Consider the following 18,033-nt stretch of genomic DNA (forward strand, 5'->3'; position numbering starts at 1 on the left):
CCCTCTCCCTAATGGCATTTGTAGAATTGACGATTTCAAAGGCCCACGATCCTTTGGTCCAAGTACTACAATTCCTTGGTGCCTTCTAAAAACTAACAACTATCTTACCCTTATCCTGAACAGTATGAGCTGAAGGTACTTCTAGCTGTGACATACATGAGCATGGCCAAATAAACAACACTTAGAGTATCTCTTAGGGATCCACTCATATTCCTTTAACCTTAATGTTCCAAAGATAACATATTTGATGTCAAATTGGCGTTTGAAAGGTTGCCACATCTAACTAACACAAACCTGGGCATAGGAAAACGATTGCACTCAAGGTCATCTTGTCACATGACAACGGTCAACCCAACATTGGAGACCATACTCAACCCCTTTTGCTCCATAACGGAAATGCAACCCATGTAATGTGGCCAAAACAGGGATGATAATCCTATTTTTTATCGTGTTTTTGTATCCATTTCAATAGGTTAAAGTACTTCCATTGTATTTTGAGATAATGATAGTACTTGTATTAATCCACTTTGTAGTCCCAAAGGGTTTTTGAAGGAAAATGGGTATTTTAATTTTCAACTCAGAAAATCCAAATTTTATGATTTGAGAAGTTTTGAGGTTGAAGAGAAGTGTTCTTGAAGACTTTTTCATAAAGAAGATTAAAAGGTGAGATTCAAAGATTAAGTCAAAAAGGACATTTCAGCAAATTGTAGAAAAGCTTGATTCGCGGGTGAGAATAAATTCATCGTGGTGAAAATCCTACTAGATTTTTGGGTTTTGGAATTTTGGTTTTTTGTTTGCTATGAAATTGCGATTTTAAGGGAGAAAAAAGAAAAAAAAAAAAAAAAAAAACCCTGGTTTGGACTGTAAGGTTTTTAACCACAAAAGGAAACACTATATAAATGATGAAAGATGAAATTTTTAGGGAGTTCACTCATTTGGGAGGTAAGGGAACATGAAGAGGAGCAAAGATTCATCATCTTAGAGAGATTTTTTGCATCCTTTACTCTTGTTTTTCCATGATGAACTCTATATTACTTTGTTTGTATAGTTTTATTTTCATATCTATGAGGAACTAATTGTTTATCTAGGGTTTTGATGTAGCCTTGATACAATTACTCAATACATATGATTTAATATACTCTTTTGTTCTAATTTCATTGAGTGTTTATTTCTATGTTTATTGCATCTTTTGATGATTGGTCACCATGCAAATGATGATGTTCATGATGAGACTGAGAAGTGATTCATGATCTTTGCATCTTGTGAAAAACACCATAGGTTGAGTGAAAACTAGAAATAGACAAACACGATCTATGTGACCAATATAGAATCCCATATAACTTAATAGACTTTGAACTATTAAACTTCAATTTTTCGGTGTGGAAGGTTAATAGGAATGAATGAGGTAGCATAACCTGAGAATGAGTGTCAAACAATATAGATGATTCAGTCTTCAATCAAGAAATTAAGAGTTCGGGTAGAAAAATCTATGTATTGGGTAAGAATGTCTTGGTGAAATCAAACACCATAGAGTATTAAATCATTTGTGAATTTGTGTTGATATTAGGTCTTGCTTTAAATTCATTATTAAGTGTCTATATTTAGTTAATTTGTAGTTAATTGTCAATATTGCATCTTTCCAATCTCCATTGCTTCAATTAGGACTCATTCTAGATAAAGTGGTAATTAATACACTATCCTCGTGGAAACGATACTCTACATCATCACTTTATTACTTAATGTGACTAGTGTAGTTGCTAATATGCATATGAAATTACGCATCAAGTTTTTAGCGCCATTGTCAGAGATTGTTTGTGTTAATATAAGTAGAATATAGGAAGTGCTAACTTAAAGTTTTTGATTTCATTTTGTAGTTAAGAGTATATTTTGTTTAGTTTAAATTTTGAATTTTTTCTTTGTTTATAGTGCATGCGAAAAATGAGGAGTCACAACTTGGTTCCTATTGATCCTAAGATTGAAAAGACAACAAGACGACTCATTAGAGAGCAAAAGAGAAGACAAAAGACACCAGTTGTAATCATGGTGGATCAAAGAACTCTGAAGGAATTCTCGATCCCAACAATTGATGGAAGTGGTCCAAGCATTACAAGACCACCAGTTCAGGCTAACAATTTTGAGATCAAGCCAGCAATCATACAGATGATCCAACAATCAATTCAGTTTGGGGGTAATACATGTGACGACCCTAATATGCACATAGCTAACTCTTTGGAGATATGTGATACATTCAAGCACAACAGAGAGACGAATAGTGCTTTTTGGTTAAGGCTATTTCCATTTTAATTAAGGGACAAAGCTAATGGATGGTTAATGTTAGTACTAGTGGGAACTATCACTACATGGGATGTGTCAGCGCAAAAATTTCTTGCAAAGTATTTTTTGCTAGCAAAGTCGGCCAAGATGAGGAATGATATAACATCATTTGTTCAGAGCGATAGTGAATCCTTGTTTGAGGCATCAGAAAGATATAATGAGTTATTGAGAAAGTGTCCACATCATGGTTTGCCTATCTGGATGCAAGTACAAGCCTTTTACAATTGGCTACTACCTAATGTTCAAACCATGGTAGATGCCGCATTGGGAGGAGCATTAAACAACAAAACTCCAAAAGCCACTTATGAGTTGCTTGAAATATTGGCGAGTTACAATTATCAATGACCCAATGATCAAGCAATGCCTAAGAAAAATACAGGTTTAGATGAAGTTGATGCCTTTACCGCCCTTTTCGCTCAAATTTTAGTGCTTCAGAAGCAATTGGGAAGTATGAATGTGAATTCAATTCAATCTCCTAAACTAACATGTGAATTTTGTGCAGGAAACCATGCAAGTGTGGAATGCCAAGTGGGAAATCCTTTCTTATTTTCAACAAATGAACAAGTGAACTACATGGGGAGTTTACAAAGGCTGCAACACAACCCATACTCCAGGATAGAGGAATCACCCTAATCTTTCATGGGGAATTCAAGAAGCACCTAGATTAGGAGCTCAGTTTCAACAACCATAATAGAAATCTAACTTGGAGGAGATGTTCGGGAAGTTTATGCAAGAAACTACCAACTTCATGAATAAGACGAGGATGAATTTTAGAAATCAATGAGCATCTATTAGGAATTTGGAGACTCAAGTTAGACAATTATCAAAATAATTGACAGAAAGATCTCAAGGTTCCTTACCTAGTACAACAATCACAAATCTAAAAGAACAAGTAAATGCGATAACCTTGAGGAGTGGTACAATCTTGAATGAGTCTCAACAAAAAGAAGCGGTTCAATTTGAAGAGAAAGTCATGGAACAAGTTCATGAAGAGAGGGCACCAATGAGAAAGAAGGAAGAGAAGTCATCGCATCTGAAGATTCCACCGAAACCTACCAATCATACTTCACCGATTCCTTTTCCTCAACAAATGAAGAAACAAAATCAAGATAAGAGTTTTCTTAAATTTCTTGATGTTTTTAAGAAACTTCATATTAATATTCCTTTTGTAGTTGCATTGCAACAAAGCCCACACTATGCGAAATTCATGAAGGAAATTTTGTCAAACAAGAGAAACTGGAGGAAGATGAAATGGTAATGCTCATAAAGGAATGCAGTGCGATACTTCAAAAGAAATTGCCACCAAAACTCAAAGATCCAGGGAGTTTTACTATTCCCTACACTATAGGAAGTATTCAATTTGATAAAGTTTTGTGTGGTTTGGGAGCTCTTTCTATAGATTTTGTAGTGTTAGATATGGAAGAGGATAAGGAAATTCCTCTTAGTTTACAAAGACCATTCCTTGCTACTGGAAGGATGTTGATTGATTTTCAACAAGGAAAGCTTATTATGAGGCTGCAAGATGAGGAAGTCACATTTAGTATGTCTAAGGATATGAATAGTCCTTTAGAGTTGAATTCTTGTTTTAAGGTTGACATTGTGGATCCAAGGGAGATTAAGGATGAAATTCCTAAGTTGGAAAGGGATGCAATACACTTAAGCAAATTAGGTGTACTTACAAGTAATTCGCAATCGATGCAAGAGGACAAGTCTCATCATGAGTTGACTTGGTCAAATTCTTATCACACCTTTGCACATGATAGGTGTAAATTTCAAAAGAGTGTCTATGGAAAAGCCCAATTCCTCAAGGTAAGGACCAAGAAGTGGCAATGGGTAGCTAAGCATCCCTCAAAGGATATGAGTGAAGAAAATCATTTTTTGGTGAAGCCTTGAGTGAAAGAAGATGGTCGGGTTGTGATTTGCTTGAATTGTTCGGATTGACAGAGGACATTGGGAAAGTTGGGCTACCGACTCTAACTAAAGCCCTTATTGGGAGGATACCCAAGTGTTTTTCTTTTTAATTACGTTTTTAAATGTTTTTAAGTGATTGTTAGGTTAATAATCTATGTTTTAAATTGTGGTTTCTGGAAAGGACCTGAAAGAGTGAAATTGGACAAATTCCAATTACTCTGCGACAAAAAAAAAAAAAAAAAAAAAAATTCTTGTCACGACGAAAATCCTTCTATCCAAATAACCCAAATAAATTTCCAGATTTGCCATAGCAAATATTTTTTCTTGCCACGGTGAAACTAGGAAATTGTTCATCACTTAGGCGAATATCCGAATTTGCCACGGCAAAATTTTTTACTTGCCACCGTGAAACTGGAAACTATAAAAAGGAATATGTAGCCTCATTCCATTTTCGCAAAACCTTTCTCCTCCATTCAAATCCTCTCAACTCAACTTCAATTCTTAATTGATTTTTGACCATAATACACCAAAAAAACACCATTTTATCACTTCTAAACACATTTGAGCCTTTGTTTTGCAAGATTTACACCGATTTAAGTAGAAATTTTGAAAACCCTAAGTTTTTAAAATTTTGAGATTTTTGCATTTTGTGAGGAAAATAAAGCAATCAAGGGTGAAGTACTTGGATTGGTTGTAAGTGAGAATTCTCTTTCAATTAGTTTGCTTATTATTGATATTTTCTGGAGAAATTGCTCAAATAAATTGAATTTTTATGCAATATTTGAGATTGTGGTTGTGATTTGGAAGTAAAGTAGGACTTAATTGTTGATTGGATATTGTTGGGTGTTGGTGTATTGCAATTAATTATTGTTTTAGTTGCGAATTTGAAGTGATTGAAGTTAGGGGTGGAAAAAACCGATTAACCGAACCGGTTTATCCTATATTTGAACCGAATCGGATTCCAGTTAAATAAAAAACCAAACCGAAACCGAACTGGTTTTTTATTTAAACCGGTTTGTAACCGAACCGAAAATTCACCGGTTAACCGGTTTTAAAACAGTTTTTTAAAATGGTCTGGACCAGTTGGCCCAATTCAATAAAACCTTCCAATTTGGCCAAATTTACTATAGCTTGCCACTCACCCACTCCAAATGGTCTTTGATCGGACCAATAAAAGGGAGACCATATTTTTCCTAGAATTTTTCGGATTGGAGGCTGAGATGGTGAAACCAAAGACCAATAAAAGGAAGACCATAGGATTTTTTCGGATTGGAGGTTGAGTGGTAGGTTGAGATGGTGAAACCGTGGTTGATGGTGCTTATACAGATGGCTTATGGTTTTGATGATGAAGTTTTATTTGGAGTATAGAACATTGGAACTGAAGTTGCAGAGAAGAAAAAGATAGAAATGGTGGATGCGTATTTGGCTATTTGCAGAGAGAGTGAGAGAGAGGGAGAGGGAGAGGGAGAGTGAGAGGAAGTTAATAAAAGAGAAAGTTTGAAAATGGAAAGGAGAGAGACATATTTAGTAAAAGTGAAAGATGAAGATTGAAGAGATCGGGGGAGAGAGAGAGAGGCATTTAATAAAAGAGAAAATGTAGAAATCGAGAAAGAGAGAGAGGCATTTAATAAGAGAAAAAAGTGTAGAAATCGAGAAAAAGAGAGTGGTATAATACCGAGAAAGAGAGAAGGATTTAATGAAAGAATTTTTTTATTTTTTTTTTAAATCAGTTTAACAATCCGATTTCGGTTAACCGGTTTATATTTTTAAGAAAACCGAAACCGAACCAAATATTCGGTTTACCCATTATTGTAAACCGAAACCGAACAGAATCCCTAAAAAACCTAATTTTTGGTCCGGTTTTTCGGTTCGGTTTTCGGTTTTTTTTTTTCCACCCCTAATTGAAGTGTTGTGTGTGCTTGTGGAGAGATTTGGAGTGTGGTGATTGAATTGTTGATTAAGTTTGTGTGTTGTGGAGTATTGATTGTGTTATTGTTGAGAAATTGAAGTGTGTTGAGAGTTTGTTTTGGTGTGGGACCAAATTTTCACTACTAAAAAAAACCTCATCCTTGATAGAATAATTTGAAAGATTTTCTTAATCATTCTCAAAACTGTCAAGAAATTTAATTCTTGACAAATTCTTGACATTTTGGATGATTCTTGACAGTTATTAACTGTCAATGATTAAGTTAAAAAAAACAAAAATAAAAAAACCCTAAAACATTTGCTTACCCGTTATTTCACTAAGGCAAAAGTTTCCCACCCATTTTTCATTAAGGCAAAAGTTTCCTACCCATTTTTCGTTAACCCGTTTTCCATTCTCTCTACCCTAACTTATTTTCCCCTTTTTGTTCTCCACATCTCGCTGAGCTTTTCTCTTCAATTCTTCGTTCTCACCTTAAATCCTTCTCCAATCTTCTTCATTCTCACCTGAATATAAGACAAGCTCTGGCCTTCGAGTTTGTGACTTCAGCCACTCGCTAGTTCATCATTCTTCAAACTCTTTTCTTTCAAAGTTAGGTACTATTGTAATTTTGTTTTACTTGTAAGAATTGATTGTTTTTCAAATGAAGTTTGGTTCTTTCACCTTGTTTTCATTTGGGTTTAGCTTCATTTCTTTGCTTCTTTGTCTTGTTTCAATATTAACAATGAATTAGTTGCTAGTGATGTGTGTTTGGGTGTGAATGTGTAAATGACTTCTGTAATAACTCTCTCTAGCTAGTATACTTTGGGAAATTATAATATGAAATCACTAAATATGTTATAGAAAACATATATATATAAGTATAAGATAGTGGGCCCAAAACTAACTTTACTTTCATATACAAATTCTCTATATTAAGTAAGAAAGTCATATACATAAACTCAAAATACAATTGGATAGTAGTGTCATTCTCCTCCGCTACTTGACGTTCCATCTGACTGCATCTCATCTATTGCCTGCAAAAACAGTGAAATCAAACAGAGTGAGCATTAATTGCTCAGTAAGTAAATCCACTATGCTAATCTTTGTATTCTAGATTTCTTTCCTTACATCAAACTTCTCAATTCTTCTCTACTTTCTCTAAGATTCTAGTTACTCACTTACCGATATGTAAGCACAAATAGGGAAACTAACTTAGGATAGTAGAAATGGCATAATGCATATGTACAAATGCATAGGGGATATATTTTCTTTTCTGTTTTCTGTTTTCTGTTTTCTATTTCTCATTTATTTTTCCTTTTTTTATTTTTTCTTTCTCTTCTTTCTTTCTTTTCTTCTCTATTCTTTCTTTTCTCTTTCTATTCTTTCTTTCTTTCTTTCTATTCTCTTCTATTCTGGTTTGCCAATCAGACTCAGTTGAGGCATAGATTCAGAACCCTGGCCATTTGAGTGAGTACAGTCCTCATCTATATGCACTACTCACGGACTATACAAGTACTGTATCTCTCTGCTGTGGCTACTCACTCGTGGCGATATGCATGTAGGTATGCTCTGCTGGGTATAGTCCTCATTCACATTCACTTCTAATGGAATGTATAACTTCTTCTTTCTATTCTGAGGCCGGTCACTGAAGGCGGCGTGCATGTGTGGCTATTTTGTTTCTCTGTCACTCACGGGCTTCTCATCACAACAACCTTCTCTTCTCTTCTCTTTTTATATTTCTTTAAGTAAAATTTCAGATTTTAATTGTTTTTTAATTATATTTCTTAAAACAATAATTCTACATTTAATTGTTTTTCTTTCTTTCTCTTTATTCTTTAATGTTCTCATGCATGTATATGTGCATGTAAATATGCTCATTTTTTGCTATTCTTTCTAAATGCAAATGTAAGAATGTATTATGGCATATAAAGATATCATTATGGAACTAGTATTCTCTACCAACAACATTTCCATAATAAAGTAATAATCCAACATACTTATGTATATGCACTTTCTTTGACATTTCATCAAACACCTTACATGCACATACAAACCCTAAATTGGTTACACTTCCACATATCTCTCAAGTCATCAAAATTGGAGCAAACAACTCTTTAAAGCCAACAATCAACCTAGCCGAATTTCATCCTCCACCTTTCCACATCCATTCTTTCATTTTTCATCCAAAATCCCATCAACTCAACACATACAAATACATCACTTCTCATCACATACCAATAAATCAATTCTCATCACATACTAATAAATCAATTCTCATCACATACTAATAAGTCACTTCTCATCACATACTAATATATTACTTCTCATCACATATAATAAATTACTTCTCATGGCCATGAAATTCACATATCAAACAACCTCAATTTTCAATCCATAATTCTCATCATCCAAACACCCATACAACATAAAAATTTCTCTACATAAGTATTTATCCAATCAAAGCTAAGTTGGATTTACTTACCTTGAATTTGAGCACCTCCAACACTTTAATCTCTCTTTGATAGAATTCCATTTCCTCTTAAACCTAAGCATATAAACCATAAGAATCAAAACTTTAAAATTTAATCTCACATCTTGGTGCAAGAATCTTACCTTGGATGCTTAGATTGAAAATCTATCAAAATTGAACTAAAATGCTATGAATTTCCTTGAAAATTGATGTGAAGAATTTGGAGAATTTAGGGTGAAGGTGCGTGAACTATGTAGAGTGACTAGGGTTTCTCTTTTTGAACCTTTATTACATATAATATTATATAGTTTCCCATTTTACCTTTGTACTTTCTAAAAATTCCATCAATGTCCCTTAGTCATTACAAAAATGCCCTCATTTTTATTAACTTCTCCATGTTTTCTACTTCTTTTCACTCCCCATTTTTTCAACTATTATGAGTGAAAAGACCATTTTACCCCTAATAACATTGTAAGATTTCCTTACACTTGCCAATAACTTAAAAAACAATCCATTAAGGGTTTAGGGCATAAATAAAGCTACTTACCTTGATGTGGGCGTTACAACTTCGGATTACTAGAAAAGTAATATCGGGAAAGCTTTATAAGTTATTTCACTAAGTAAGAGTAAAGATAATTGTAGGGAAGTTTTGGGTACCTGTTTTATATTATTTGCCTTCAGACCAGGGTGGATTAGGGTAGGGGTTCGTAATTTCAGGAGATACATATGAGTTTGGGGCATCAAGAGACTTCTAACATAAAACATTAACCAATTTTGAACAGCCATAAATCCAGAGCAGACAAATTGCAACTACTCTTTGACAAGTAAAGAAGGAGAGAAAGAAATGGAGGCAATGGTAGCAGCATAGCAACCACTTATGAAAGTGGTGGCTTTTTGCGGGTCTCTTCGTAAAGCATCTTTCAACCGCGGCCTCATTCACTCTAGTCTCCTCTCTCTCTCTCTTTTCCATATCCTTTATAAGCTTTATGAGTTGTGTTGAGTTTCTTCTGACAAACCATGGGTTTCTTAAATTAAAGCTATGTAGTTGGTGAAGGACTCCGTGAAGGGCATGGAGATAGAGTACATTGACATTGCGTCATTGTCAATGCTCAATACTGATCTCGAAGTTAATGAAACTTATCCTCCCATTGTTGAAGTGTTTCATCAAAAGAGTCTTAAGGCTGATTGTTATCTCTTTGCGTCTCCTGAGTATAATTACTCTGGTACTCTCTTGATACCCCTTTTTGCAATGATTTTGTTTGCTGTGAAATGGGATTTTTTTTTTGTATGTAGAAGGAAAAGTTCATTTAGTTTATCACTTGTTTGTTTAAAATCTTGAGATAGTTCTTGACTTATGCAAATTTATGAAACCTAAAACTGGTGCTTCTGACAAATACTAAGAGAGATTTTGGTTTGTTTTCAATATTTTATGATAGGTTTCTTTTTACTGAAGTTTGAAACTAGTACAGTAAGTTGGATAGAAATTTCCTATAAATAAGTTTAATTTTTTTCAAGTATCATGTGGAGGAACAAAGATTAAACAAGAAAAGTAGGAGTTAAGGGCATAAGATCTTTTGTTGAAGACACATTGTGGGTTTTAGTTGGAAGTTGCAGGTGAGTGGACAAGGTATCAAATTTGTGCCATTAGGACCATAACCTGAGTTGGGTTCTTTGTCATCATTTTATGGGGCCTTGTGGGTGATATTTTGGGTCTTCACACTTATGGATGACTTGTATTTCTTAATTTGTGATAGTACATTGTGAGGAAAATCACAAGGATACCATTAACCTTTAATTGGGAATCGTGTTGTCTTGGTAGTTGGCTTATAAGTTCAGTACCTTTAATTCGTGAGTCACACATGATTACTCATAAAACCAATTTGCATGACTTGGATTATATCTATGTAATCTAAGGATTTATGAACTTACATATTATATACAATATCTGAGTTCACAATGGATAAGTATTTTAAAAACAATGACACTATATTTGTATAGAAGTACTTAAGCATTTTGTTGTTATTGTGTATTCTTATCCTCGCACGGTTGTTCATGTTTTTCCATTCCTCCAAAAAATGAAAATTTGCTACTTACTAATATAGAGAGCTTTTAGGTGAGATTTAACTTGCTCAAAACTGTTTCTTGGCCATTTTTCTTTCCTCAGAGATATATGGTTGGTCAATGTAATACCTTGGCAATCTTGGTCTAAGATATCTGCCATGTGTATAATTTGTAGTCTAACTTGACATTCTAAATCAAGCAAATGTTTCCATCATCATACTTCCCCATTAAGAAGGAAATATTCATACTGATTTTGTTGTTTCACACAGGAGCTATTTCTGACTACATTTCTATAATCATATATGATGTTTCAAATATGGAAATACATACTAGTCCATGTTGCTTTTATAAAGCTATAAATCTGATCTATATAGCGTTTATAGGTTGAAATTATCCATTTTGTTTTCATGTGAAACTTAACTAATATGCTATCAATATTTAAAATGCAGGTGACAACAATTCTATCACTTGCAGGTGCGCGCATGCTCAACAGCTAGGGTCACAGTTCTGTATACAAAAGACCTAACTTTGAATTTTAGTTTTGTTTTCATTCGCTAGTTCATCACCCAATCTTCTTCGTTCTCACCCGATTATGTGTCAAACTTTTAATTATTGACGCACTAATGCCATGGGTCTTTTATTCATGTATATATACTGAATTTATCTACTTTTCATCTTTTACAGTTATTTTTGCAATATCTTAAAACTTATATTGTTGTTCAATTTTTGTTTAATAAGAGCAATAGTAATATATGTACCATTCAATAAATTAATTGAGACATTGTTGAATGTCTAAATTTATTTTTGAATTGTGATAATTGTTGTTGGTTGAGGAATATTATGAATAATTTCATTGCACTATTCCATAATTTAGTTAATAATAACCAGGAAAATAAACTAATTACAAAATAAATAAATAAATCTTGACTGTTTTAAGACTGTCAAGGATTTGGGGATTTGGTTAAAACTAGGCTAAATCCTTGATAGTTTTCAAGAATCTGTCAAGAGATTCTTGACAGTTTGAAAACTGTCAAGACCCTTGCTTGACATGGGCTTCCTTGACAGTTCAAAAACTATCAAGGAACCCCCTTCTTGATAGTTTATAATTGTCAAGAATCATGATTTCGATTGTAGTGTTTGGAGTGTGTTGAAGTGTTGTGCCAAGTTTTTGGAAAAAAATTGTGATGGCTCCAATGAAACACCAATCAACCAAGAAGAGAAAAACTACAGGTGAAAGTAGTAAAGGAAAAGGGAAACTGAATGATGATCGATTTGTGAACGATACAGCCAGACAAAAATATGAAGAAGATGTTCACAAGCAAAGGGGCTTTATCGAATAAAGGGGACTAGATTTCTTGGATTATCCTAGGGTTAGTGATAGGATAATGGTTTTAGGATGGTGTGATTTTGCAAGGAGACTAACCACACGACATGTGCATTCTTGCTAATGGAATTCTATGCGAACTTTCCTGAGTGTCAGAATAATAAGTTTTATGTTAGAGCCTAGAGGTGTTCAAGTTCCATGTAACGCACGGGTAACTAATGGGTATTTTCATTTAGTAGATGTGGGGAATGATGAATATGCTGCATGTTAAACATGAGATCATCTGAAAACAAGATGTGCAAACCTAAGTTTCTAATTAGTAGCAAATATCACAAGTAAATAACATAAGGTAAAATCAGTAGAGAAAATGAATACAAGGATTTATAGTGGTTCGGTAATCAATTAGATTACCTACATCCACTCTTCAGAGCAATAAGAAATCATTCCTTATGAGAATAAAGGAAACCTTACAGTGATTGCAGCTCTCTCCTTTACACAAAGAAAAACCCAAGAAAAAACCCTCTGTAATACACCCGAAATCCCAGATGTTCCTCACCTCTCATACATATCAAACAACTAGAAGTTAATTGACATTTTATACACAAACCAAAGGAAACAGAAAAGCAAACTAAAACCTACCAACACCGTTTGATTCCATCAACGATCTTCAAGGTTCCAACACATCCAATTTGTAACAAACTTTCTTTCTCTGTAATCAAGAGAGAAAGATCGAGAATGGAGCACACCCACAATCGACCAAAACCTAATTCATATTAGCTTACATAACAATCACAAGAAATTCCATAAATGCCCTTTTGCTTTTAACAGAATAATTTTGACTACCCAAGTTATAAAGCTGACTTCCGCGTAAGGCATAAGTCAATGCCACATCACAACACTGCATTTTTGCAAAATCCCAATTATGATGAGGTAATATAGAGAATAGCTAAGTCAGGAACTACTTTAAGTAGATTTCATAGCGTGGAAGGAGAAAATTTGCTAGCGTCAAGAGTCCAATACTGATTTTTGCCCATGTACGCACAATAAAATTGATATCTTACTTTCCTCCCCATTTTGTAGATTTTGGTGTCGATTTCCCAAATTCCTACTATATGAGGGGCCTTTTTGGAAAAGTAACTTTAAGTTGGGCTTAACGATCACATTCAGATATTTGGTCAATATAGGCCCCTCAACTTTTGGTAATGTCAATGCGTTTATAAAAAAAGTAAAAAGTAAAATAATAAAAATAAAACAATTGTACAGATCAATTTACCAAATGTACAGCCGGAGCTGTTTTACCCATGATGGAAGAGGATGACATCGCTGTAGCGTCAGCGTTAACGGTGAAGCTTGGGCCGCCATGACGGAGACGCCATACGACTGGAAAAACCGGTGACAACGAGTCTTCGGCAGTCCTGGCTGTGGCGTAGCTCGTGAGGCCTGCGCTGCTGGACGTGGCCAGGAGTTGCCCACGCTTGATTCAAAACGCCTTCACGATTGACCCACCGCCATTAACGATTTACCCACCTTGATTTTTGCGTTGAATTTTTCACGAGGTATTTTTGGTTTACTAGATCTGTGTGTGTAATGGTTGATTTTGGTGTGTTGTGGAACTTTTTTAAGATTTGAAGTTATTGTTGTTTGGCCTTCATATTTTAATCTATATAATGTGTGTGGATTTCTAAAGTGTCCCTGTTGCAGGTTTAGTTATAAGAATTTTAATTATTCGTTTGCTTATAGAAATTGAAGAACTTGTTACTGGTTTTGCATGTGTTTTCACTTTTCATAGTGGCATATGAGATTTGGTTAATGATGTTAAATGACCAACAAACCCTTCAATCTGTTAAATCCCCACCGTTATCTTTGAAGTCAGTAATATCGACAAATATTTGAAGCCATATTTTCAGTCTTTCACGCCTCAAAGTCAAGATAAGCTGAATTTTTATAAGCAATAGGTGAAGTCTGATTGAATTGTTATATGACCAACTAGAAAGCATCCCTTTTGATCGAATTATACTATCGAGATTAAGATGAAGAACAAAACTTTTTTCTCTTTGTTAATATTTTTCGGCATTCTTGCTTCATTGTTTGAACAAAGTTTTCAGGACAAGACTGATGTTGGCGTGATCCTGGATATGGGATCATTGGAGGGGAAGATGATTGAAAGCTGCATTTCCATGGCAATTTCTGATTTCTACAGTCTTCATAGTTACCACAAAACTAGAGTAGTTCTCGACACAAGGGATTCCAAAGGACAACCTCTACTTGCTCTAGCTTCCGGTAAGCTTTTCTCGTTCCTTTTCTTGGTATATAACTGTAGCTTTTTGGTTTTACTTAGCTTAATGTACGCAAGGGGTATTAATTATCCCAGTTACACTCTAACTCTATCAGATACTTTCTCAACAATATGTTATAATTCTGACATCAGAGTTCTCGTCATCCGTCTTCTTGTATACATTTATTTTTCCCTTTTATCTGATTACTAATCATTGTGATTGGTTGGTTTTGCAATAAACACATATTTGGCTTCAGACGAAGGTCAGATGAATAACTATATTAGTGAAAACTTCGGTGCAGATTTCCTGATCTATTTAAAATCTTGACCAAATCTTTTTCTGTTAAATTTCTCACCATAAAAAATTACAGAATTTTGTCTATTAAAGCTTGACATAAAAAAAAAAAAAAAAAAAAAATTATTTCGAATTTTAAAAAATCCAAGTTGTATATAGAGAAAAAATGACAGCCTATGGAGGTGAAACTGTATACCATGAGGATATATAGCCTTTTCACAAGCAATCCTTGCTAATGAAATTGGGCCTTTTAAATTAATTGTGTTGAATTTTGGATATGATAATTACCATTCATGGGTTCTTAGATCTCTCTTAATTAAGTAGGGTAAATTTATCTTAAATAATGATTTTACATTTTCATTAAAGTAGTAATAAAACTCAAAATCTCCTTCATTATTTTGTAATTGTTCTCAGCTTTCGATATTTTTGCACAGTGCAGCTGTTGATCTTTTGAAATATTCAAAAATAAGAGCAATTGCTGAAACATCAATGGAAGCCAAGTTTTTGGCTGAGCTAGGACATAAAACTAAAGTCCCCTACATTTCATTTTCTGCTTCTGATACTTATCCATCCTCAAACAGATTTTCTTATCTTGTTCAAATCACACAAGATGGAAGCTCTGAAGCTATAGGCATCACTGCTATTGTTGAATCATTCAAATGTAGAGTTGTCATTATTATATACGAGGACAGAGATGATTGGCAAGATTTGATCGCACATTTAGTTGAGTCATTGGTTGAGAAAATCATCCATATTGCTCAGGGGTGGATCCAAAAATTTTTGTTAGGTTGGGCCAAAATAAAAACTAATTGCACATTAATATTTTTGTCAATTAATATTTCTGTTAGGGTGGGCCAAAATCTAGAAATTGTACATATTAATATTTTTAAAAAAAATTTACAACCACCCCTGATATTGCATATAAGACTTCCCTTGCTACCTTATCTGGAGACAATAAAATCATGGAGGAAATGCATAAGCTTATTGCATTGCATCAAACCGCATTTATTGTGCATATGTCACCGTCACTTTCGCTTCGCTTTTTCATGACTGCAAAGAAACTAGGATTGATTAGTAAAGGGTATGCTTGGATCATGACTGCAAATAGCATGAGTTGTCTGCATTTCACTAGAGAATATGACACCAGCTCAATGCAAGGAGTGATTGGTCTCAAGTCCTATATTCCACCTTCAAAGGACCTTAAAAGTTTTTTCTTTGAGATGGAGAAAGCAATTTCTTCTTGAAACTAATATGGAAGTAATGGAGTTAAATACAATTTGTGTATGGGCATATGATGTGGTTTGCGGTCTGGCAATGGCAGCTGAGAGGGCGAAGCCTAAAATATCTTTGATCCAAAATCAAGATAGCACATTGAATTGGATGGATTTAGAGGACATTAACACTTCTATAGCTGCACATGGTTCAATATTTCATAAAGAAATATTGCAGCTATAGTTCAAGGGTTTGAGTGGAAGATTTCAATTTATTAATGGTAAACTACATTCAAATGCATTTGAGATAGTGAATGTGATAGGAAGACACCAGAGAAAACTAGGTTTTTGGGCTCCTGTTAGAGCAACTAGTAGAACAGTTTACTCATATAGGCATGGTAGACAATTATCTTCCTCTAGTGATCTTGAAGGCATTATTTGGCCCGGAGGGTCTGCTAAGATTCCAAAAGAATATGCAGTGCGGAGTGATCAAAAGTTTAGAATTGGTGTTATACCAAATCCTGGATTCCCTGAATTGGTAAATGTAGATCATGATTTCGAAACTAATGTGACAAGTATAACAGGCTTCTGTATAGACGTCTTCAGTTCTACCATCGAAACCTTGCATTACGAAGTTGATTATGAATTTATACCATATCCCAACTCTTGGAAAAGGAATAATGGGACTTTTAGAGAACTTGTTCACCAGATGTATGTCCAAGTATGCTTGATACAAATTTCAAGATGGCTGCCCCACTTTGATCTTTTAAGTACCTGTGAAATAAATCTTAAAGGACTGCAAACTTTTTCATATGAAAATTGTTTTTCTAAATCTTACATTTTATTTAAGTCAACTTTTCTGATTATGGGTTATATTTTTTGCATGTTTCATTTCAAACAAATTAGGATTTTGATGCTGCAGTTGGAGACATAACAATCACCTTAAAAAGATCTTTATATGTTGATTTCACATTACCTTATACTGACATGGGAGTTGGAATCATAGCCCCAAAAGACAGCAAAAACATGTGGATTTTCTTGAAGCCACTAACTACTGAGCTTTGGTTATTTAGTGCTGGCTTTTTTATCTTGACTGGCCTTGTAATTTGGCTGATTGAGCGTCGTATTAACAATGAATTCCAAGGTCCTATATGTCAAGAAATTAGAATGATATTCTGGTTTTTGTTGTCAACACTTGTTTTCACTCATAGTAAGCACTTTCTTATTTTTCAATTTCATTTTATCGGTGGTCAATAAATGATTAATAGAATTTTTGTTCACATTGTTACAGGGGAAAAGTTGTTAAGCAATTTGTCAAAGTTTGTGGTGATCGTGTGGTTGTCTGTTGTGCTTACATTGACTACTAGTTATACAAATGCTTAATCTTCAGCCATTTCGTTCACCTGAAGAGTATGCAAATGCTTTATCAAGGAGAAGCAAGAAGGGTGGTGTTTCTGCTATCATTGATGAGATACCATACATCAAAATCTTCCTTGCAAGGTACTCTGCAGACTATTCAATGATCACATACATGTCGTCCACCAATAGTTTTGGATTTGTAAGTATCATTTTCTTCTTAATCTTGTATGCATAGTCCATTCATACAATGCATTATTGTTATTGTTTTCAAATATCACAGCATGATGAGTTCATATTTTCGCTACCTTGGGTTTCCTCTTAATGTTGACATTTCAGGTTTTTCGTAAAGGTTCTCCATTAGTCTCTGACATGTCAAATGCAATTCCCAAAATAAGAGAAAATGGAAGGCTTATTATGTTGGAGAATTTATGGTTTCAAAGTCTTCAGTCGACATTTACATCAGGGGACGCTTCAAACACTGTGAAACCTCTTACTCTTGATAGCTTTCGTGGTCTATTCCTAATCACCGGCGTCTCTTCAGCTTTAGCTCTTAGCCTGCTGTATGGTTTTGTGCTCTACAGAAATTGGCATGTTGTGGAAAACCTTTTGGCTGGCATTGTTGCAAGACGAGTATAGTATGTCAAAAAGTACCTCTCTACTACTATACTTTTCCATAGGACTTGAACCGAATGTTACAGCCAATGTAATATATTTTAGAATGTGATCAAATGAAGAGAAATAGAACCAAATTTAAATCAAACACAGCATATTCTATCCATAACATCCAAATTAAATATATCACGCTCTAATATTTGCTGAAAACCCGAGTACATTTAACTGGATATTATCTGTATTAGTCTTTTAAAATACGTATATTTGATTGAGGA

The 18,033-nt window shown here is 34.3% G+C and overlaps 1 protein-coding gene and 1 non-coding gene across 2 annotated transcripts; one reads left to right on the forward strand and one right to left on the reverse strand.

Moving 5' to 3' along the window:
- Positions 1 to 2,418: 2,418 nt before the first annotated feature.
- Positions 2,419 to 2,525, reverse strand: LOC116106245. The gene has a single exon (XR_004124289.1). It is a non-coding gene; the product is annotated as a small nucleolar RNA R71 (small nucleolar RNA).
- Positions 2,526 to 13,915: 11,390 nt separating this feature from the next.
- Positions 13,916 to 18,033, forward strand: LOC116106142 (glutamate receptor 1.4-like). The gene is given in 9 exon segments (XM_031392491.1): positions 13,916 to 14,286; positions 15,016 to 15,332; positions 15,503 to 15,784; positions 15,786 to 16,001; positions 16,032 to 16,685; positions 16,688 to 16,997; positions 17,079 to 17,165; positions 17,167 to 17,345; positions 17,483 to 18,033. Coding segments are annotated over 9 exon segments (2,595 nt in total). The 5' UTR covers positions 13,916 to 14,036; the 3' UTR covers positions 17,783 to 18,033.

The sequence above is a fragment of the Pistacia vera genome, unplaced genomic scaffold, assembly GCF_008641045.1.
Source record: "Pistacia vera cultivar Batoury unplaced genomic scaffold, PisVer_v2 Contig51, whole genome shotgun sequence".
Taxonomy (NCBI): domain Eukaryota; kingdom Viridiplantae; phylum Streptophyta; class Magnoliopsida; order Sapindales; family Anacardiaceae; genus Pistacia; species Pistacia vera.